The following is a 24,471-nucleotide window of genomic DNA, read 5'->3' as shown; positions in this document are numbered from 1 at the left end:
TGTGAGGAGTCTAGAGCCGGCGGTGAGTCCGAAAAATGAGGAGGTTTTGACCGCTGACGTCGGAGAATGAGATTTGGGAAAGCAAGGTCCCGTCTCCGCAGCACCACTTCCGGGCCGCAGACCGCCCGACCGACGTACAAGCTGACCGTTAGGCGTGGGCGGGGCCGGGGTCACGTGGCCTGCGCGGGGTCAGAGCCCGGCGTACGCGGGAGCACGCAAAGCGGCTCGGGCCGCGGCCGCGCGCCTGGCGTGCGCGCGCAGGCCGGGGGCGGAGCGTGTGGGCTGAGCCTCAGGCGCGCGGCGGGGCGGAGGCGGGGCTCGAGCGGGGTGGAGGGCGGAGGCGGGGCCTCCTCCTTCACCTCCTCCTCCTCCTCCTCCTCCTCCAGCGAGGCTGGGCCGGCGGCGGCGGCGGCGGGAGGCGGGTGACCCGCGGAGGGGCGTCTCGGCCATGACTGCGGAGCTGCAGCAGGACGACGCGGCCGGAGCGACCGACCGCCACGGCTCGGTGGGCCTCGCGGCGGCGGGCGCGGACCAGGGGGCGGACTCCGGGTCCCACGGGGTAGGGGTGCGGGGCCCAGGCTGGAGCCGCGCGGGGCGCGGGCGGGCGGGCCTGCGGAGATGGGGCGCGGGGCTGCGGAGGGCGCCCGGGCCCGGCGGGGGCGAAGGCAGCGCGCCGGCAGGGGTGAGCACGGGGGCTCCGGGAGGAAGCTGAAGTCTCTGCAAGGCTCGCTCGCAGAGACTGAGGACTCTTCTTGGGGTCCGGAGACAGGCTGAAGTTCGAGGGAGGTTAGCTAATTTGGGATATCAAAAATAAAGGACTGGACGTGGGCTACTGTCTGCATCAGGGATCTCTAAAGAGAGCGCTCCTGGCCCCCGACTAGGGGTGAGAAACTTCGGAAAGGGGCAGCTTTGCTGGATTGTGTTTTTTTTTGTTTGTTTTTGTTTTCGAATCCGTTTTAGGGCAGTGCTGTTCTAAGAGTCTAAAGCAGACCGAAGTTATCTAAGTTAAAGCGAGGATTTTATCTACACCGTGTGAAAGACCAAGGGTCCTTGTTACCACTTCCTACCTTCCACATCCCCCCCCCCCCATATTTTTAAGCAGAAAGCAGCCTCCCCAGTTACTGCATTCATCACTGTAGATTTTTAAGGAAAGGGGAGGAACACCGTGATGAATAGAAGGTATGCTGATAATGCTTTCCTAGTTCTAGTATCTAAGAAGATTGAAATCAATACAGGGATTTCTGGGCTAAGAAGGTGAGAGGAAAAGAACACTGGTTTGAGAGAAAAAAAGGCTAATGTCTGTTCCAAAAAAGAAAAAGAAAAAAAAAACCTTGGGAAGTGGGCAATTTGAGAATGTCTTCTAATGTTACTTTGGAATGTTCTAACTTAACACTACCCTGTCACCCCTCAAGTGGTGCGCTTTTTCAAGACAGAATGGGGAACCTGTACCAAGTATTTAAATGCGAGTTTGGAAGTGAGGAATTTCATAAACTATTTATCTATTTACAGTACAGAGCTATCAAGATACCTCCACGTGAGAAACCTTTTACGCCCTTTTTTTAACCCCCTCTTCGGACACTCAAGAGACCAATAAAGTGACCGCACTTCCTTTTAAAATTCCGGTAGTAAAAGATACCTCCAGGTCCTGGGCTCCAAAGTGAAAGCAGGCAAATGGTGTTTCATGTGCTGATTTTTAATAGAAATATTGTTAGGTGTTTACAAATGACCCTTGGAATGTGAGTCAGGATTTTCTTCCGTTTCACAGATCAGTTCTGTTTCTTCAAAGGACAGTGACTTAAAAGCAGGTGGGAAAATCTTAGTTTTGAGATTGTCATGTTGATTTAGAGAAGAGACTATTTTAAGGGAGAGCAAGTCATATTTAAATTTGTTGGTTGAGACCATGTGTCCTTTGGTCAGCGGCAACTGCATTTACCTCTGCCTCAGTTTGAGGGATGACCACTGTCTCAGCCTTCTCGGTTTAAGCGCTCATGCTCATGTGTGAGGTGTTTGATGAACACTTGTATATAAGTCATAGCTATTTTTGGAAAGCTTTGGAACTCCAGTGGCTGTGGCTGGCTGGAGGACCTGATTCCTGGCAACCTGCAGAGTGATGACATTTACTGTTCTTCCCAGCGATTCGCCCCATACAGACAGATGATAAGCTTGGAATGCTTGATAATGTTTGCCCTTTCGGTTTTTTCTAATGTAAAATGCCTGAAGTTAGCAGGCTAGAATGAAGGAGTCTATATGGGGAGTACTTTTCCCATCTCAGAGGAAAGATTTTGGTATTTTCTTCTTCATCTTAAGTTTCATGTTAGAATGAACTCTAAATTCTCTGAAGTAATTCTTCATTGCCCTTAAAGGATCTTGAATTGTTCTAATTGAGGGGAGCGCTCCTCCCCTGACACTCAGCAGCTATTTAAAACTTAGAGTGCTTCCTTTCCCTTATTGGTCAGCGAACAGGCAGAATCTGTCATAGCCCTGAAGAACTTGAGTCAGACGAAAACGCAGTACTCTTGAAATCTGTTCTTAGTCTGCACTTGAGTCTAAAAGAGGATAGGTACCATTTAAATCGCAGCTTCCCAGGTGGCGCTAGTGGTAAAGAATCCACCTGCTAATGCAGGAGACCTGAGAGATGCAGGTTCCATCCCTGGGTTGGGAAAATTCCCTGGAGGAGGGCATGGCAGCCCACTCCAGTATTCTTGCCTGGAAAATCTCATGGACAGAGGAGCCTGGGGGGCTACAGTCCATGGGATCGCAAAGAGTCGGACGAGACTGAAGCGACTTAGCTTGCACCATTTAAATCAGTTCTTCACTTAGATGAAAACCCAGCAGCAGTGTGCTCTCGGAGGGAGAGCATTGAGCAGTCCTGAAGAGAGCTCTTGCTTCTCTGCTCAGGAATTAAACCTGGGTAACCTGGATGAAAACCAAGAGTCCTAGCCACTGGACCAAGGGCTAGAGGCTAGGGGCAAAGTGGCCCTGGCTCTTGCCCCGCTTTGAAGCAAGAATATTTCAAGGAGGCAAAAAGTATAAAAACAGATGGAAAGTTTATGATTTGAGACACAGCACAATATATGGGAGAGCACACAGGAAAACAGTTCGTTTATCCAACTCAGAATCAGGGCAGAGATACACACCCTGACAGGGTATGGGCATCCTCTCTGATGAGGAGTGGTGCAGTAAGTTAGAAGCTAGGCAGAGACACACACCCGGAGAGGAGCGCAGGCGTTTAGAGACACACCCAGAGAGATGTGTGGCCGTCCTGGATAAGGAGGAGGAGTGAGGAGGTGATGTAAATCATTTATATAGGACAGTCCTTCCAGGGCTTTGCTTACCTTTGACCCATTATCTTGTTTCTCTCTTCATGCCTGACTGGCCCATGGATCTTCCCCAAGATGCACGTGCAACTTTTTGCTGAGACGGTTCCCACTGTAGCGGCCTGTAGGTGCATGTCCACACTTATTATGGAGTGGGGTCCCCTCCCTTTTCAACTCCCAAAAGCATTCCTTCACATGTGCAGACAGGGAAGTCTTCCTTGACCTCAGGAGTGGGCACCTTATCTCTTTGCTTTAGCAGAGCTCAGCTTTTACCACTAGCTTTGTCCTTAGAGTGTCTGGTTGAGAACAAGGGCTTAGTTTTACTCCACTTGACAACCACCAGGTGTCCGGCCCAGAGACCCACTGCCTCCTACCTCAGTAGGACAAGCAATTTGAAGTCAGATTGGCTCTTACAAACCTGTCAACCTTTGTAGCTGTGCTAAGGCTCGTCATACATCCTGCTAACGGAAGCCCTGTGAAAACCTGTTTCTGAGAAAATTTAGTGCCTTCTTTTGATTTATTGGTTTTATACACTCTTTTATCTTATCTCATTTCTTGTAATTTTTGGAACAACAGTAAGTGAGTGCTTGGTTGGCATCCACAACTCTCATGCCTCCAGCTCCAGACAGTTCCTACTCACACAGTACTTTTAGTAAATTTATAAAACACATTGACAAGTAACACCTCACCAGGCAAGATCTTGCCATGTGTTTTCTTTCATCAAAGAAATTTAAAGCAATAGCCAAGTGAAACGTATTTTTCAAGGAGAATAATGATGCTGATAGTAGTAATAGATAACCTTGATTGATCATGTACTATATGCCAGACTGTGCTTACAACTTAACATATCTCGGTACTTAGGACAACTTCAGGAAGTTTTCTTATTTCTTGTTAAATAATTTACACAAGGTTACTTACCTAGTAAAGGGTACAGCCAGGGTTTAACCCAGGGATTTCTAACTCCCAAGAGCTCAAGAAATCTCTGATCCTACTTCTTTGTTGATGGACCCATAGTTTTGGGTCAGAACCTATTACTCTGTAGAACTCTCTTCCTGATGTTTAAAATTTTCAGTCCTCACTGCACTCTTTCTCAATAGATTACCTTCCTTTCTACTTGGATGAACTAACTGATACCTAAAGAGCGCTCTGTCTCATGCTTGGGGTCCTCCCCCCTTCAGAATCTTTTTTCTCTCAGTGGAAGATGTACTCTTCCCTTCTCCTGTCTTTTAGAGATGAATCTAAATCAGTGGTGTCTAGAAACCTTTTTGATTGTGACTCCTAGGGAAGAATACGCTTGTCATCTAGTGCGTGGAAGCCAAGAATGCTGCTAAATATCGTGCAGTGTATAGAGGGCCCCCCCTTCCCCAAAACAAGAAGTTGTCTGGCCCAAAATGTCAATGGGGCTTAAGAAACCCTGGTTTAGATGATGTTTCTCCTCATTCGCCTAAGTTTTCTTTCATCTTCCTTATCCTAGCCTAACTCCCAGGTACCTTCACTGCCTTCTGCTCCCTTGAAACTCAGGATATGGTCCATGGACCAGTAGCATCCATATCGTCCAAGAGTTTGTTAGAAATGTAGAAATTTGGATGTGCTGGAGCCAGCTTGTACTTGTACTGCCTCTCCATGTGACTATATACATTTCTTCCCAACTATCTGTTCAATGACCTCATGTTAGTAGCTTGAAATCTTCATCGAAATATTTCTATTAAGGCAATAAATCGGCTGGACAAACCAACATACCACTGTTTGGGCCTCTACCCTAGACCTGCAGAATCAGAATCTCCTTTTGACAAGATCCCTGGGTGATAAACTTTGAGAAAGTGATCAATTTTCTGCTGCAAAGGATTCCCATATTCCCTTCAGCCACGCACACTTCTCCTCAACCCTCAAACAAAATAGCAACAATAGCAAAATTGTCTCTGCCTTGTTCTTTAACCTTGTTTACTGTCTTTCCTTTCATTTTGTTTACTTTCTTCCAAGTCAACCTGTTTCTTCTCTAAAACAGTTTTCCAGTTACAGTGTAATTTCAGCTCATTGTGGAAAATTTGAAAAACACAGACCCAGGCAAGGTTTAGCTCTTGGCTGGTAGGAGCCCGCCCCCCCCCTCGCCGTCCTCAGGCCGAAGTGAGCTGGTTCCCAGGTTTTACTTCAGGTGCAGTAGCAACTTTGCAAAAGCCCAGTTAGGAGGTGACTCTGGGGATCACTTAGGCTCCAGCAAGATGAGGGCTGGTTGCCCAGAGGCCTACAGAGAGGCTGATCAGGCAACAGAAGATTAGATTGTAGGGCAGTAGGTGGTTTTATGTGATCAGCATCTCCCAGGCCACCCAACGAGAGCCTTGCCAGCAGTAGGCTTTTAGTATTGGTAGCAAGTGAAATGGATCTCTTGGAGGTGACCAGTGACTAATCACCTTCTGGTCAGGTCAGTGACCTTTCAGTACTAGTTCTTTCTACATCCTTGCTTATTCAAATACTTTCTCAAGTCCCATTTGCATGTTTTGATTTGTGATGCTTTTTCATGGCCACTTTTTGGTTAATACTTATTTCGGCTTTTGATTTTGTTGCTAGTTATTATCAACTGTTCTGCTTTTTACAAAAAAATTCCAGCCTGTTTTCTTGAATCATTCACCATGGTCTCATCACAGATGTATCACAGTAAGCCCTCACTTCTGAACAGATAACATCATTTTACAACTTTCTTATGAAAACTAGCCCTGGAAAAGATGTTTGAATTTATGTACTACGGCTTTCTTTTTTTTTTTTGGCGTGGAGGGATGGAGTCGTGCTGCACAACTTTATAGGATCTTAGTTCCCAACCAAGGATTGAATCTGTGCCCTTAACAGTGAAAGTGCCAAGTCCCCACCATTGGACCAGCAAGGAATTCCATACTGCACCTCTGCCCTCGAGTGCGAGGGCTTCAGTAGTTGTGGCACTTGGGCTTAGCTACTCTGTGGCATGTGGGATCTTGCTGAGCCGGGGATCAAACCTCTGTCCCCTGCATTGGCAGGTGATTCTTATCCACTGCATCACCAGGGAAATCCCCTACTGCAGCCTTCTTGGTTTTGCAGATATAGTAGCTGGTTTAGGGAGTTGATTTACTCGTGATCACCGTCTGTGGTGGAGCCCTGGCCTCAGACTGTTTGCATGTCCTGTTAGTGTGCCCAGCGTTGCTGCTGGTGAACTTGCTGAGCCCTCTTCCCTGGGACCTTTGGGCCCTGTGTGTATGTATGTTTGTGTGTGTGTATTCGGCTGCACTGGGTCTTAGCTGCACGCAGCATCTTTAGTTGCGACATGCAAACTCTTAGTTGCGGCATGTGGGATCTAGTTCTCTGACCAAGGGTGGAACCTGGGCCACTTGCACTGGAAGCTCAGAGTCCCAGCCACTGCACCACCAAGGAAGGCCCTGAGGCCTTTATTTTTCTGGCTTTTCTACATTTCTTCTCTGCTAGGGGCGAACCTTTGCTTTCTTTGTTGTTACTGTCCCTTTATTAACTGCTTCCAGATCTGCATGTCTGATCCCAAATTGCAGATGACTTCAACTCCTCTTTTTCCAAATGCTTTTTGAGCATTTCTACTTGAGATAAACATTTGCTGCCTCACTCCTTTTCCCACAGTTACTATACCAGCCCTGCAAATATGTACTTGTAATCATAACCTCTACCATATGCCAGTTTTTGGTACATTTTTAATCTTTATCAAAACCCTACAAGGTATGAATGATTATGTCTTATTACTGTGGGGAAACTCAGCCTCAGATATGAATATAGCTTACAAGGTCCTAATAAGAAATTTTTAAACCAAAGTCTGTCTCTGTATTGCATTTGAAAAAATGACTTACTCAAGAATAAATTCTAAGTAGCACAGTTGAGGGGCTTCCCAGGTGGCTCAAGTGGTGAAGAATCCCCCTGCAAATGCAGGAGATGAAGGCAGAAGAAGCAGGGTTCCCTCCCCAGGTCGGGAAGATCCCCTGAAGACGGTAACGGCTACCCACTCCAGTATTCTTGCCTGGAAAGTCCTGCAGACAGGAGCCTGGCGGGACTACAGGCTACAGTCCATTGGGTGGCAGAGAGTCAGATATGACCTAGCAACTGAGCATACACAGCATAGCACAGTTGAGACTTCACGCCATTCTGACTTTGCTGCAGTACGTGCCTTTTTAGAACCAAACTTTTTGACTCCCTTGACAATTTGTGGAGCACCTTAACATATATTTCTCATTGAGCCCATATAGCAACCCTGTGAAATAAAATTCAGTGCGAAGCAGAATTTGCAAAATGACACAACTAGTAAGTAATAAAACTAAAACCCTGGCAAAGGCAATTATTTTCCTAGGATATCACTATTTTTACTACAGTCTGTAGATGAGTCTTTTAGATGGACGGGTCATAGTAGTTACATTTAAAAATCATTTTTTCACTTTAATAACAGTTCCTATATGCATTACTTCATTTCATAGTCACACCTGTGCTGCCAAAGCTTATGGTATACTTTATTTTCCAGCCGTAGAAATTGATGCTTAAGAAAGTTGAAATTTTCACAGAGGCTAATGTGTGGTGGAGTTGGGGCTACCTGGTGCTATTTCCACCATCAAGGCTTTCTAATAAAAAACAGGTCAAAATGCCAGACATTCAAAGCCAGATTAAAGATCTGCATGAATTGATGCTAGCAGCTGCTTCATGGTGGTTGGTAGGTTAAATCTGAGATATCCTAAGAAAATATTTCCTTTTTCCAATATTTCTGTGCAAGTTAGTACTTTCCTGGTGGTTTTTTTTTTTTTCCTTTTTTGTTGTGTGTATGTACGTGCATATGTAAAGCTCAATTTTTATTCAGTTGAGGTGAAATTCATATAATATAAATTACCTATTTTAAAGTATACATCTAGTATATTCACAACATTGCACAACCACCATTTCTGTCTAGGTCCAAAATATTTTTATCACCCCAAAAGAAAACCAAATTCTAACTAATCAGTCCCTCCCTGTTTCCCCTCCACTCTCCCCCCTGACCACACTGATCTGCTTTCTGTAGCTGCGTTTTACCTGTTCTGAATAGTTCATGTAAATGGAATCGTATAATATGTGACCTTTTGTGTCTTGTGTCTTTCGCTTAGTTTATTGAAGTTTATTCAAGTTATAGCATGTATCAGTACTTCATTCCTTTCAATAATGGCTAATATTCAGCTCTAGAACCAAACATGGAACAACAGACTGGTTCCAAATTGGGAAAGGAGTACATCAAGGCTGTATATTGTCACCTTGCTTATTTAACTTATATGAAGAGGACATCCTCTGAAATGCTGGGCTGGATGAAGCACAAACTGGAATCAAGATTGCCAGGAGTAATATCAATAACCTCAGATATGCAGATGACACCACCCTAATGGCAGAAAGTGAAGAGGAACTAAAGAGCCTTTTGATGAAGGTGAAAGAGGAGAGTAAAAAACCTGACTTAAAACTCAACATTCTAAAAACTAAGATCATAGCATCCGGTCCTAACGCTTCATGTCAGATAGAAAGGGAAATGAAAACAGTGACAGACTTTATTTTCTTGGGCTCCAAAATCACTGTGGATGATGACTGCAGCCATGAAATTAAAAGATGCTTGCTCCTTGGAAGAAAAGCTATGACAAATCTAGACAGTGTATTGAAAAACTGAGACATCACTTTGCTGACAAAGGTCCATATAGTCAAAGCTGTGGTTTTTCCAGTAGTCATGTACAGTTGTGAGAGTTGGACCATAAAAAAGACTGAGCCCCAAAGAATTGATGCTTTTGCACTGTGGTACCAGAGAAGACTCTTGAGAGTCCCTTGGATAGAATTGATGCTTTTGAACTTTGATGCTGGAGAAGATCTTGAGAGTCCCTCGGAGAGCATAGAGATCAAACCAGTCAGTCCTAAAGGAAATCAACCCTGAATGTTCAGTGGAAGGACTGATGCTGAAGCTCTAATACTTTGTCCACCTGATGCAAACAGCTGACTCATTGGAAAAGACCCTAATGCTGGGAAAGATTGAAGGTGGGAGGAGAAGGGGACGATAGAGGATGAGATGGGTTGGATGGCATCACCGACTCGACATACACGAGTTTGAGTGAATTCCAGGAGATAGTGAAGGACAGGGGAGCCTGCATGCTGCAGTCCATGGGGGTCGCAAAGAATTGGACATGACTGAGTGACTGAATAACATACATATATCTAGTACATCTTACCTGGTGTAAGATGTAATTTTTCCATTGGTGGACATTTGAGTTTTTCCCACCTTTTGGCTTTTGTGAATAGTACTTCTGTGAACAGTCGTGTCCAAATATTTGAGTGCGTGCTAAGTCACTTCAGTCGTGTCTGACTCTTTGTGACTCTGTGGACTGTAGCCCACCAGGCTCCTCTGTCTTTGAGATTCTCCAGCCAAGAATACTGGAGTGAGTTGCCGTGCTGTCCTCCAGGGCATCTCCCTGACCCAGGGGTCAAACCTGTGTCTCCTGCATTGCAGGTGGAATCTTTACCACTGAGCCATACATAAAGCCCTAAATATTTGAATACCTGCTTCCAATTATTTTGGGTATATACCTAAGTGTAGAATTGCTGGATCATAGGGTAATTCTATGTATAACGTTTTGAAGAACCTCAGACATTTCCATAGCATCTTTTCTGTTTTACATTCCCACCAGCAGCACACAAAGATCCCAGTTTTTCCATATCCTCCCCAAACTTGTAATTTTCCATCTTTGCTTTGCTTTGTTTTATAGGAGTCATCTTTGCCTATGAAGTGGTATCTCATTTAGTTTTGATTTGCGTTTTCCTAATGGCAGTTGTTGTTAAGCATCTTTTCTTATGTTTATTGATCATTTGTATCTCTTCTTTGGGGAAATGTCTGTTTCAGTCCTTTGCCTGTTTTTTGAATTAGGGTTTTTTGTCTTTGGTTTTTGAATTGTAAGAATTTGAATATAATCTGAATACTAGATCCTTATCAGATTTATGTTTTGAAACTATTTACTCCCATCCTATAGGTTGTCATTTCACTTTCTTGATAATGTCCTTTGTTGCATAAAAGTTTTTAATTTTGATGAAGTGCCACTTACCTATTTTTTTCTTCTGTCACTTGTGCTTTTGGGATAATATAAAAAGAAGCCATTGTCAAATTCAAGATACTGAAGATTTACCTCTAACTTTCTTGTTAGAGTTTTATAATTTTAGCTCTTATACTTTAGATGTTGATCCATTTTGGGTTAGTTTTTGAACATTATGTGAAGTTGGAGTCAAACGGGAGAAGGCAATGGCACCCCACTCCAGTACTCTTGCCTGGGAAATCCCATGGACGGAGGAGCCTGGTAGGCTACAGTCCGTCGGGTCGCTAAGAGTCAGACACGACTGAGTGACTTCACTTTCACTTTTCACTTTCATGCACTGGAGAAGGAAATGGCAACCCACTCCAGTATTCTTGCCTGGAGAATACCAGGGACGGGAGCCTGCTGGGCTGCCGTCTATAGGGTTGCACAGAGTTGGACATGACGATGTGACTTAGCAGCAGGAGTCAAACTTTATTCTTTTGCAAATGTATATCTAGTTGTTCTACCACCATTTTTGTTTGTGGAGTGTGTAAATTAAGGTGTACGTCATGTTGCTTCAGTAAGTGGATATATTACAATATGTTTGCTCTTCTGATATTTGTCACATCACTTACCTATAGTGCATTATTATTATGTTCAATAAACCTTACATTAAATCTCTATGGCTATTTTAGTACTTGTTGCAAATTTGTGCTCTTAAATACTGTCAATCTTATCCCTATACCATCCCTAATACCATTTTTTGAAGAGTCTTTTTTTTTTCCCCCGTCAAATAGTCTTGACATCCTTATCAAAAATCGATTGACCAGGACTTACCTGGTTGTCCAGTTGTTAACACTCTGCTGCCAGTGCAGGAAACATAGGTTCTGTCTGTGGTCCTGGAAGATCCCATGTATCACAGGGCAGCTAAGCCCATGTGCCGCAACTACTGAGGCCCCTGCGCCTGGAGCCCATGCTCCGCAGCAAGAGAAGCCACTGCAGAAAGAAACCCGCATGCTGCAACGAAGAGTAGCCCCCACCTGCCGCAACTGGAGAAGGCCTGTGTGCTGCAGTGAGGACCCAGCACAGCCAAAAATTAAATAAATAAAACAGAAAATAAAATTAAAAAACTTAAAAATCAGTTGACCGGAGATTTATGACTCTTTTCTGGACTCCCAATTGCAATTCATTTGCCTATCTGCTTATCCTTATGCCAGTACTGTACTGTCGTGATTACTATAGTTTCACAGTAAGTTTTGAAATCTTAGAGTGTGAGCCCTGTTTGTTCAATATTGTTTTGGCTATTCAACGTCTACTGAAATTCCATATGGATTTGAGGGTCAGCGGTTTCATTTCTGTAAAAATGATCATTGGAATTGATCTTTTCTGTATTGCATTGAATCTGTAGATCACTTTGGGTCGTATTGACATATTAAGTCTTTGTGATGGTTCATTTTATGTGTCAGCTTGACTAGACCAGGAGGTGTCCAGACGTTTTGTCAACCATTCTGGTTATGTCTGTGAGGGTGCTTCTGGATGAGATTAGCATTTGAATCGGTAGGGTGAATAAAGCTGATTGCTCACTCTGATGTCTTTGGACCTCATCCCAGCTACGGAAAGACTAAGTAGAAAAGAGGAAACTTTACCTAATTGGGTGCAGGTCTTCTCTTGCCCTCAGACTGAAAGTTACGTCATAAGCTTTCCTGGTTCTCAGGCTTCCAGCTCAGGTTAAAATAACCTCATTGGCTGGTTCTCCAGCCAGTGTAGATCTTGGAACTTCTCAGCTTTCAAAATCCCAAGAGCCAATTTGTAATAATAAATTTCTTAATTCACATATACTGGAAACTATGAATACAGGATTTCTTCACACACCACATGCACGCCCTGTTGGTTCTGTTTTTCTGGAGAACCTTAATACGGTCTTCCAGTCCACGAACTTGGATGTTATGAAAGTTTCCTGTAAGTTTTTTCTCAGTGTTATGTAGTTGTTAGTATACAGATCTTTCACCTTCTTCGTTAAATTTATTCCAAAGTATTTTATTCTTTTGAATACTTTTATGAATGAAATTGTTAATTTCCTGTTTAGATTGTACACTATTACTGTATAGAAACACAGCTGATTTTTTTCTATTGATCATATGCTCTTCAACTTTGCTGAATTTGTTTATTAGCTCTAGTGACTTTTTTGTGGATTTTTTTGGGTGTTTTATATATCATGTCATCTGTAAATAGGGATAGTTTTGCTTTTTCCTTTCCAGTATAGGTGCGTTTTATTTATTTTTCTTGCCTAATTGTTCTGGCTAGAACTTCTAGTATAACGTTGAATAATACTGGTGAAAATGGGCTTCTTTGTATTAATACTGATTTTAAGGGGGACTCTTTCAGTCTTGCACTACTGTGTATGATGTTAACTGTGAGTTTTTTTTTTTTTTAAATACAGGCCCTTCATCATGTTGAGGAAATGCCCTTCTTTTCCTAGTTTCCCAATTATGTATGTCATCAAATGTGTTGTGTTTTTCTGCATTGATCAAGATGATTTTCCCCCTTCATTCTGTCATTGTGGTGTAACTACTTTTTTTTATGGTTTCTTTTCATGCCTTTGTTAGTCATGTTCTCTCAGGCACCCGTTTTCAGATGTTGACTCGGCATCATCTCTTCTTCTCTGAGATGTGCAGAGCATACTCTTAAGTGCTTAGTCACTCAATTATGTCTCTAGCCCTGTGACCCCACGGCCTGGGGCCTGCCAGGCTCATCTGCCCATTGGCTTTTTCAGCAAGAACACTGGAGTGGGTTGCCATTTCCTCCTCCAGGGGATCTTCCCAACCCAGGGATCAAACCTGCATCTCCTGTGTCTCCAGCATTGCAGGTGTATTCTTTACCCACTGAGCCATTGGGAAAACCCATAGACTGTACTCTACCATTCCACTTTTCCTACCAGCTTCCTACTGCTTTCATCATCTTTGGTTTATTCAGTAGCTCTGTAACTCATGGTTAAGCTTTCTTTTCCTAGTTTTAACCCACATGTAAACTAGCTGTTAATATATGCTAGATTAATCCCTTTAAAATGCCTTTTTTGCCCCTCACATTTCTTCCCTGCTGAAGAGCCTGTAATGATTTTATGTTGTTCATTAGATCAAGTCTAAACTCATCCTGACATTTAGAACTGTTCATAATGCCATCCCAAGTCACCTCTCTGGTCCCTGTTATTTATAAGAGATGGAAACTACACACTGAGGCCCAACTAATAATAACATAGAATTTTGTTTCTAAAACTATAAGCATGTAAACTTGGTTTCTATATCTTTTCCTGTATTTTCTTAGTTTCTCATTTAGCAAATAGATTGCTAAATGGCGTTTTCTTAAATGTTTGAAGATGCATTTCATAAGACCTTGTCATATTAGTTTCCTGGACGTGTTTCTTGTATTTGGTTGAGGCATATATGTATTTAAAGAAATGAAAAAATATTGTCTTAGTGTATTCTAAAGTAAGAAAAAAACAAGGTGCAGGACTTTGTGTATGGTATGAAAGAAGACGTTCATGTGCATAGACCATTTCTGAAAGATGTCAGAAACTATTAATAGTGATTACTCCTGGGACATGGAACTGGATGGAAGGAACAGGGAAATTTCCCTTTCATTTTATATCATTTTGTGCTGTTAGAATTTTCTACTCAGTGAATGTGGACAAAAGAGATGAAAAAGTTTGAGTAAATAATGATTAGTTCTTCTTCCTTGCTTTTAATTTTAGTTCAGACCCCTTTACACCATTTAGGATTGACTAACTTTTAAAAGCTTTTAATGCTTTTTAAAAACGTTAAGCCAGTTGATGAACTGAAACAGTGATTTTCATCATGTACCTAATTTTTGCACCATTAAAATAAGTTATCGATTTCAGGGGATTCAGTTTTATCCAGAAAAAATGGCTATTTGTCATTTGTGGACTCATAAGGCACTTTAGAGTTTCATATTATGAGTAAATTGTACCAACATAGAGTTGTTGCTGGAATAAAAACTGAAAAAATAGCAGGACTTTGCGGACTTTTTCCGTGGAAGTTGGAAAGGTTAGCAGCAGTCTCAGACTGTGTTAAGACTCCGTTATATAGCCTGGGTTTCTGGAGTTGCTGCTGTGTATTTTCTTTGACTCTTAGAGTTACCCTTTGCTTTCCTTGGATATTTAAGGTTTATTTTTAAAATTAGAAAACCAGATCTTTAACTTTGGAGAGAATTTTATTAGGCACACCTTGGTATTTCTTTGGAGTAAAGTAACATTTATCAGTTACTTAGTTTTAAATTTAGAAATGTACTTGTAAAAATAGACAATCGAGATCAGTAAATGTGTGCATCAGAATGGTGAAAATAGCATTCCTGTTTGAAGGAATGAAATCATCTAGAAAGCACCCTTGTCACAGTGCTAAACTGAGTATTTTGAAGATTGTGAGATTAGTAATCGCAGTAGTTTGCTCATCGAGTTTTAATTTAGTTGCAGTAGAATTAGGCCAGTTGTTTATTACAAAAACTTGATAACTTAATGTTTTTACCATGTAATAATATTGTTTATGATGAGTTGCCGTCTGCTTTAAGAGAACCTCAGTACAAAGAAGCTTTGCCCCAAAACTATAGAGTAGCTGAGCTCTTTCTAGAGATGTGTGTGTGCCTGTCTTTCTTTACTGCCTCTGGGCAAGAAAAGAGAGTGCTCTTTGTTTTATGTATTTAGTTAAGGAAATGCAAACCTGTTGGCTCTTGCCAGTTATTTGACTTCATTATGACTAGAGCACAGGCTTTGTCTTGTCTCTTGTTGGGTGTGTGCTTTATTTGTAGCATCGTAGTTAACGGTGAAGTTAATATTTAAATCAATTTCGTGTGAAGTTGAGGAGAAACTGGGAGTTAGCGATGCACTAAGAGCCTAATGAACTTGTCTGTTGTAAAATTAACATGTCAGATACACCCACCAGGCTCCTCTGTCCATGAAATTCTACAGGTAAGAATACTGGAGTGGGTTGCCTTTTCCTACTCCAGGGGATCTTCCTGACCCAGGGGTTGAACCTGACTCTTTTGCATTGCAGACGGATTGCTTACTGTCTATACCCAGGAAGCCCTGATCTGGATTTGGGTTGTGGGCACTACTGAGAATTTAGGTTTAGCTAAATATTTATGAGACTGAGTCATGTCATAGCAATTGTTCATGTGTGCCAATAGCATAGCTTATTCCTTGTGAAATGTGTTGTTCAGACTCTTAATGGTTATTTTTGATTAATCATTTAGTTCAAGACATTTGATGACAAAATTGGTTTTATAAACCTTAGTTTTCTAATTTGCACAATGAAGATGATCCTTGACTATTTTAGGGTTGTTCCAGGGGTTACATGATGTATGAGGCATCCATGGTTCCTGACAGGCGTTCAGTAAGTGTTAGTTAACAATTGTGAACAGCACTGTCCTGTGGATAATTCACATTAGGTGGTGTGTTGTGTGATTGTTGTCTTTATGGAGGCAGGAATTTCACATTTAAAACAGAGATCCATATGGTGAGAAATATCAGGTAAAGATAGGAAGTCCCATTCCTTTGCAGGCTCATTTGTTCCATTGGCATGGGAGGTTAGAAAGGGCAGAGAATAGTAAGGGGCTGGAGTCCTTGAATAGCATGGGGCTTCCCAGGTGGCACTAGTGGTCAAAAACCTGCCTGCCAGCGCAGGAGACGTGAGAGACGCTGGTTGATCCCTTGGTCAGGAAGGTCCTCTGCGGAGGCAGAGCAACCCACTCCGATGTTCTTGCCTGGAGAATCCCCAAGGACAGAGGAGCCTGGCGGGCTACAGTCCATGGGGCCACACAGAGTCAGACTGAAGTGACTGACTTAGCACACACACACAATTCTTGAGGGAGATGAGATGAGCATAACACTGTTCTTGGAGCTGCACAGAATAATTTTATCTCTTTGTCATCTCTGCCCAATAGCTTTAAAAAAAAAAAGGGAACCTGAGTTTCCTTTCCTGAGTGTATTATTCTAGATGTGTTAATGTCTGCTGCTACCTGTTAAAGCGTGGAGACAGAGGAGTGGGACTTTAACCTGTGGCCACATGTAATGGCTAGTAAGTTACTTATCGTTTGAATGCCATATTTCCTTGATTAGCACTTACTTGGCATTCTGAGATCTCTGAAATTGAGATGCTCCTTGCTTGACTATCTTCCACGTAGCACATGTGGTGTAGTTATCATGGTCTACACACGTGTGGGCTTGGTCATAGCTGTTCCTGCCACCATGGCAGCCCAGTTACATGCCCTGTTGGTACTGCATGGTTAGTTTCGTTTCAGTTCAGTTCATTTCAGCTGCTCAGTTGTGTCTGACTCTTTGCGACCCTATGAATTGCAGCACGCCAGGCCTCCCTGTCCATCACCAACTCCCGGAGTTTACTCAGACTCATGTCCATCGAGTTGGTGATGCCATCCAACCATCTCATCCTCTGTCATCCCCTTCTCCTCCTGCCCCCAATCCCTCCCAGCATCAGGGTCTTTTCCAATGAGTCAACTCTTCGCATGAGGTGGCCAAAGTACTGGAGTTTCAGCTTCAGCATCAGTCCTTCCAATGAACACCAGGACTGATCTCTTTTAGGATGGACTGGTTGGATCTCCTTGCAGTCCAAGGGACTCTCAAGAGTCTTCTCCAACACCACAGTTCAAAAGCATCAATTCTTTGGCGCTCAGCTTTCTTTAAGGTCCAATTCTCACATCCATACATGACCACTGGAAAAAACATAGCCTTGACTAGACGAACCTTTGTTGGCAAAGTAATGTCTCTGCTTTTAAATATGCTATCTAGGTTGGTCATAACTTTCCTTCCAGGGAGTAAGTGTCTTTTAATTTCATGGCTGCAGTCACCATCTGCAGTGATTTTTGGAGCCCAGAAAAATAAAGTCTGCCACTGTTTCCCCATCTATTTGCCATGAAGTGATGGGACCAGATGCCATGATCTTAGTTTTCTGAGTTAAGTCAACTTTTTCACTCTCCTCTTTCACTTTCATCAAGAGGCTTTGTAATTCCTCTTCACTTTCTGCCATAAGGGTGGTGTCGTCTGCACATCTGAGGTTATTGATATTTCTCCCGGCAATCTTGATTCCAGCTTGTGTTTCTTCGAGCCCAGCATTTCTCATGATGTACTCTGCATATAAGTTAAATAAGCAGGGTGTTAGTTTACTTGCCATCTAAAATGACTTTAAAAAGATCCCCCTATGATTCAACAGTGAAACAAAAACTATGAAGAAAAGCATAGAAACAGAACAACAGGGTACAGATTTGATTTTATGTGAAGTAAAATATTTGTCTTTGGAGGAATGATTGCCATTTCAGATTTTCTTGCAAAACTACAATCAAATGTATCACGGGCCCTCAGAAAGGAAGCTACTATAGGTGTTTTAAGCCTTTTTTGTTGTTGCTGCTGAGAAATATGCAGGAGAGTTACTTAATGCATTCCAGGCTGTGCATCTGGAAGCAGGGTGAATGGTTCTGTTTCTCAATGTAAATGAGACACTTTGGAGCCACAGGAAGCGGATGTGACCAGTTCATGTGTCTCCTGGGACTGTCGTGAAGGTCTTGTGTCATGGTTTAAGTAGCAGCAGTTTTTCTCTTTGGTGGCACCATTTTATAACTGGTGGCACCTTAGATTCAGTCTCTTCTGGTGTTTACCTCTCTAGCTCATGATGGTAGCTTATTTGGAACTGATTGTTCTACAGAGTAATTAAAACTGTGCCTATATAAAGGCAGCTAAAATAAAAATAGGAAACGTGCGAAGATCAAGGTCAAAATTTCAGAATAAAACATTTGCATTGTTTTGCATTAAGTAGGCATTCTTGCCTGTGTTCTTCATCTTCTCAGATACAGCATGGCATAGAGGTTAGGGTGCAGACTCTGGAGTCGGGCAGCCTGGGGTCCAATCCCATCTCCAGTCTTTACTAGCAGTGACTCTCCGTAAGTTGCTCAGCCTCTCTGTGCCTCAGTCTTCTGTCAGATGGGCGCAGTGCCTCTCCCACAGGTTTGTTCTGAGAGATAAATGAGTTGATACCTCTGAAGTGTTTTCAGCAGCACCTGGTGGGAAGTAAGCGTGTGTGTGAGCTGTTATTCCATCTGGCATTGTCTTTTGTTGACACACCGAGTGGTCCCAGGTGAAGGTGTGTTTGTCTATCCCACTCTTCCCTTCTTGGTTCCAGTTCAGTCTGACATGCTACCCATTTCCCCTTCCCAGTTGTTATTCCATCCTTTTTTGGGTACGTCAGTTTGAACTTTTTAGAAAATTGGGTATGATTGAGTTATATAGATTCACACACTTTTACACAGTATGATCAACGGAATTAGGATTTGTTTGCAAACAGACTTTTTGATGCTTTACTTTTCTAAACATCACATGCTGTGTGTGTTCAGTGTTTTCCAAGGTTAGCTTTGGACACTTCCTAGTGCGAAAGTCCCTCTCCCAGTGCCCAGGCAGTGACTGCCCGAGACAGACGCCCAGCCTCCAGGACTGCTGGGCTCAGCAGGGTAGGGTTCCATTTCGAGCCTATGACCACGGCCTGTGACTAGAACAGAAAGACTGTTGATGCTTTTCTGAGGACTGTAGAGGGGTGTTTCAGTTCGTGTTTTCTAGTGCGTGATACTTGAGTGTTGCATTGGGCCCTCAGCTGTTGAAGGACAGAGGATACTGTTTCACCGCTGGCAGGGAGCTAGACTGCCTCTTGGAGACACAGCGCTAACTGAAAGATAGTTAGTGGTCACGCGTCAGCTGTTGATCTGGGGCTTCATTCTAGGATCCCCTTAAGAATAGTATAAATTAGATTTCTGCTGGTTGGGCTAAATGTGAACAGTTTCGTTTTCAGTATTCATCTGAAAGATCACTATGTCTTCACTTGGGCCAACCGACTGTTTAAGTTGAGCTGCCTTGTAAATAGGTGTTTTGTGTTAACTTTTGTCTTTGTGCAAAACAGGACAAAATGCTTAGTGAAGACTTTGAGGCTGAAAGGGGTTATAAACTGATCTTGTAGCACGGAAGGTTTTGCCATGATTCAGATTAATGAAGAGAAAACACTCCATACTTTATTCTCTCTGGAATTTTATTTATAATTCAGAAAATTCTGGCTTTATCTATACTTCTTTTTAAGCAATCAGACCTGAAGTTTCAAATGTGACATTGGTGATATCGTTTGTTAATTACATGATAGGAAACTTATTGTCAGTGAAAAATGACACACACAAATGGCATGTGCAGTGAAGCTTAAAATAGCACATCTTCACATCCATGCAAATTCCCTGGACTCCTTATAGTGACCTACTTAAGCACTGCTCACAGAGAGAAACATGAGGCACTTTAAGTGTCCATTAGGGCTAGAATATTACCTTTAAATGTTTTGTGTATTTGCAGTTTTACTCTCTACTTGTATTTCTTCCACAAGTGCCAAAAGCACTTTCTATGATTAAACTTGTAAAGAGTAATACATTTGACATTTCACAATGTGTCTGACAGTCAGTACCTTGTTGCTTGGGGCTTGTTGGTTTTTTACAGTAAGAAATGCAATTCTCAAACCTGTTTACCCTGGATGTTTATGTCTCTTCTTTACATGTATCCAGGTTTACTTTCTGATTGACCCATGTCTTGTGTTCATTTTGTTTCTCAAATACAGAGCTGTCAAATGCTGTTGAATCAACTGAGAGAAATCACAGGCATTCAGGACCCTTCTTTTCTTCATGAAGCTCTGAAGGTTAGTTCAAGGCCTCTGTGAGTCAACAGGTTTTAGAACAGTTGTTCATATCATAGTTATGTCAGTTCAGGCTATTTTTATGCCAAAATGAAAGTGCATATGTATAGGGACAGAAGTTCTAGAGGTCAAATGACCCAGCATCTTCAACCTGTAAATTATAAGAGCAGGAAAAAGTTGAGGGTGGAAGCGACAGTGCAGGGAACTCTGCAGAGATTTAAGATACATATCAACTAACTGCCCTGTATGGGCCTTTTTTAATGGATCCTGATTCACACTAAAAAATACTTGAGTCAGGGCAATTTAAACTGGTTATTGTGTGAGGACAGCACTGTGGGTTGTATATTTTTTTTAAAGATACATTCTGAAATGTTAAATGATGATGTAATAAGATGCTTAGGATTTGCTTCAGAATATCTGAGGGGGGGGGAGGCAGAAGAGAGAAAATAAGATTGACTGGCTCAGTGACTATCGAAGTTGAGTGATGGGCACTTGGGATTCAGTTATATGTTCTCACTTCTATTGTATACGTTAGAATTTTTCCCTAAGGAAAGTTTAAAAAGTTAAAACGAAATAGAAGTATGGTCACCACTTGAGAATATGATGACTGTTTGGCACCTTTATTGTAGGGGCTGACTTCATTTGGAGTCTGATACATCATGCCTTAGCCATTGTGCAATCAGGAGGAGGAGTATCCAAAGCAATGAGGTTTCATTCTTGTTTGCATGCTGTGGGAAATCAGTGTGTGGCGCTCCTGTCCTGAACCTGGGAGTGTGATAGCATCACTTCAAGTTACCTACTGTATATCCTAGAATTATGCCTAGATTTAGTGTGACACCAGGGTAGTAAGGAGTTATAACCCCCAAACTCACTTGCTGTTTATTTTAAAAGCCGTGATGTTTGACTTTTGAAATTTGTTTGTTTCTCTCCCCTTAGGCCAGTAATGGTGACATCACCCAAGCAGTCAGCCTTCTAACTGATGAAAGAGTTAAAGAGCCCAGCCAAGAGACTGCTGCAGAACCATCTGAAGAAGAGGGGAGTGCTGCCAGCAAAGAGGAATTAACAAGTAGGTATATCCTGGCGGGCCCTTTTCTGAACTAGCAGAAATTAAGAGATGAGTTTCTGTGAGTGTCCTTTCCATCACATCAGCCCTTTGGAAATAATGGTAATCATGGCTAATTACTGAGCCATAATGAGGTGCCAGGCACAATTCTCAGCACTTAAATGGTTCCATTCATTCAGCAGTTATTTAATGAGCCCCTGTTAGGTGCCAAGCACTCTTTTAGGCACTGGAGATGAACAAAAGGAACAAGAATTGCTGCCTTGTGAGAGATGAGGCTGTGGAGCGAGCAAACAGGAGGCAGATCATGCAGAGGCTTCATAGCTGCTTGGCTTGTACTCTGAGCTGGAGGACCAGCCATTGGAGAGTTTGCTGCAGAGGAATGCTGCAAACTGGTTTCCACTTCCTAAGGATCATTCTGGCTGCTGTGTTGAGAACAGAACTGTGAGGGGGAGTAGTGAGCATGGGGCAGAGAAGGGAGCCCAGCACTATTCAGGAAGCTGTCACTGATGAGGGCAGTAAGGGCCAGGATGCAGTGGTGGAAGGGTGACAAGTGCTTGTTGCACAGGATCTGCTTACAAAGGAGATGAGGGCTGTGACAAAAAAGAGAAGGCTTAAAGATGACTCCAGGATTTTTTCCTAAGCAGCTGTAAGGGTGTAGTTGTACTTAACTGACATGGGAATAATTACCGATGGAGCAGATTTGGGGTGGAAAATGAGAAGATCAATTTTGGCAATATTAAATTTGAGAGGCCTGTTAGACATCAAGGTGGAGTGTCAGAAAGACCGTGGAGATCCCGTTGGGCCGTTCAGGGGAGAGAGCTGGGCTGGACCTGGATAAGACTTGAAATCATAAACTTGTAAATGGTACATAAAGTTATGAGAAAGGATGAGCTCTCCTAGGGAGCGGGTAGAGAAACGAGAAAAGCTTTCATGTCTCAGCAGTAGGTACTTCCAGTGTTGAGATATCTGGGGAAGGTGGAGGGGGCAGTGAAGAGTGTATAGAGGCATAGCAGGAAGACCCAGAGAGTGGTACTCTGGAGACCAGAGAGGCTTCTCAGAGGAGGACCTGTCAGCTGGGTCAGGTGGTATTAATGGATATTTGGGCAATTTCAAGCTATTCTGAGTGCTGCTGCTGTGAGTATTCTTGTATATGTCTTTGAGTGCACAGTGACTTATTTCAATCCATATTTTTCTTTTTGAGATGCATCCGTGTTGGCTATACCTGTAGTTATTTCTTTCCATGTGTAGTATTTCTTGGTCTGAATACACAAGAGAATTAATTGATACATTTGTTGATTGACTTTGGAGTTGTTTTGAATTTTTTTTGCCATTATGAGCAAATCTACTGTGAGCTGTTTTGATTTGTGTTTTTTCGTGCACGTATGCAAGAGTTTTCTTTAGTATTTAAAAACTCACGATGTAATCGGTAAGTACTGAAACATGCCCGTCTTCATCTTAGTAGGTATTAGGTGTCTCAGACGGTAAGGAGTCCTCCTGTAATGCGGAAATCCTGGGTTTGATCCCTGGGTTGGGAAGATCCCCCTGGAGGGAAAGGCTGCCCACTCCAGTGTTCTTACCTGGAGAAGCCCCGTGGACAGAGGGGCCTGGTAGGCTACAGTCTGTGGGGACACAAAGGGTCAGACACGACTGAGCGACTAAGCACGCAGCATTAGTGACATTAGTTTCTGAAATGATTTTTTTAACCTATGTATACTCCCACTAATAGAGTTTGAGGGTAACTCTTGCTCTTACAATTGTTAGATTGTAAAATTGTTGCTTGTGTTTTTGATATAAAATGATCGTCTTGTTTTTAACTAGAATTTTTAATAAGTTAAATAATGATACTGATCATCTTTTCCCTTTTTACAGTTCATGTTTCTTCATGTGACATTTCTCTTAGTATCTTCTGTTGGTTTTTCTGTTTGTTTCTTTGTATTGATTCTTGATATTCTTACTGATAGTGACCTTATTTTCTTGATATGAATCCTTTTTTCTGGACTTGGGCATTGCAGATACCTTCTTGTTGATGACCTGTGTTTCTCCTCTGTGGTGATGAGCTAATAAATAGCTTTAATTTATTAATCTTCTGCTGTGGTTTATGCTTTTTGTTTAAGAACTCCTATACCATGATGTCATAGGATATTCTGTTATATTTTCTTCTAAAATTGTAGTGTTTTGCTTTTCATATTTAAATATTTAATTCATCTGAAATGGATTATTTTGGTAAGACATAAGATAGAAATATAGTTAGATCCATCACTGCCCCCCAGCACTTCCCCTAGCTATCCAGGACCTTTTATTGAAAAGGCAGAACTTACCCACTGATCTGCAGTATTAGTTCTGTTACATTATTTTCGTGTTTTCCATTTTACTTCATTATCTGTTTTTAATTCTTTGCGGTATATACATAGGAGTGGAATTGCTAGATCATATAACAATTTGTGCTTAAGTTAAAATTCTAGAATACCTTTTTTTCATAACTGCAACATTATCACACTTAAAAGTTAATAACAATTTCTTAATCTCATCAAATACTATTGAAGAAATTTCCCAGATTGTCTCGTGAACAATATGTTGGTAGTTGGTTTGAGAGTATAATGACCCACATAAAATAAAACATTAAGCTATATTTGAAGTCTGGTTCAAGATGGCAGATAATAGAAGGATGTGCACTCATCTCCTCCTGCGAGAGGACCAAAATTGCAGCTAGCTCTGCAGGAGGACAACCTGCAGAAATTTGCAGCCAGACAGGACGAAAGTGCTGCTGCTGCTAAGTCGCTTCAGTTGGGTCCGACTCTGTACGACCCCATAGACAGCAGCCCACCAGCCTCCCCCGTCCCTGGGATTCTCCAGGCAAGAACACTGGAGTGGGCTGCCATTTCCTTCTCCAGTGTGTGAAAGTGAAAAGTGAAAGTGAAGTTGCTCAGTCGCATCCGACTCCTAGTGACCCCATGGACTGCAGCCTACCAGGCTCCTCTGTCCATGGGATTTTCCAGGCAAGAGTCCTGGAGTGGGTTGCCATTGCCTTCTCCGTAGGACGACACTGGAACCCACCAAAAGAAGATACCCCACATCCAAAGAAAAAGAAGAAGCCACAGTTAGACAGCAGGAGGCATACAGTCATGTAAAAAATCAAATCCCATACCTGCTGGGTGCGTGACCCACAGGCCAGAGAACAGTAATGCCAAAGAAGTTCTCTCACTGCTGTGAAGGTTCTGAACCCCATGTCAGGCTTCCCAGCCTTGGGATCCAACAAAGGGACTGGAAGGCCAGGGAATCTGGCCTTGAAGGCCAGCAGGATTTGATTACAGGATTTCCAG

The 24,471-nt window shown here is 42.6% G+C and overlaps 1 protein-coding gene across 8 annotated transcripts in view; it reads left to right on the top strand.

Annotated features, from left to right (window-relative positions):
• Positions 1–324: 324 nt before the first annotated feature.
• USP28 (ubiquitin specific peptidase 28) overlaps positions 325–24,471 on the top strand; it is a 66,242-nt gene continuing 42,095 nt past the window's right edge. For 3 of the 8 annotated variants that reach the window (XM_043481509.1, XM_043481512.1, XM_043481508.1), the window contains exons 1-3: positions 329–559; positions 20,014–20,091; positions 21,025–21,154. In XM_043481509.1, coding sequence (XP_043337444.1) covers positions 449–559; positions 20,014–20,091; positions 21,025–21,154 — 319 coding nt within the window. In that variant the 5' untranslated portion in view covers positions 329–448. Of the gene's footprint in view, positions 560–20,013; positions 20,092–21,024; positions 21,155–24,471 lie in introns of all 8 variants that reach the window. The other 5 variants (XM_043481511.1, XM_043481510.1, XM_043481514.1 and 2 more) reach the window with 3 other exon arrangements.

This window comes from Cervus canadensis, chromosome 11 (assembly GCF_019320065.1).
Source record: "Cervus canadensis isolate Bull #8, Minnesota chromosome 11, ASM1932006v1, whole genome shotgun sequence".
NCBI classification, from domain to species: domain Eukaryota; kingdom Metazoa; phylum Chordata; class Mammalia; order Artiodactyla; family Cervidae; genus Cervus; species Cervus canadensis.
The sequence above is the reverse complement of the archived record's forward strand: the minus strand, read 5'-3'. Positions and strand labels throughout refer to the sequence as shown.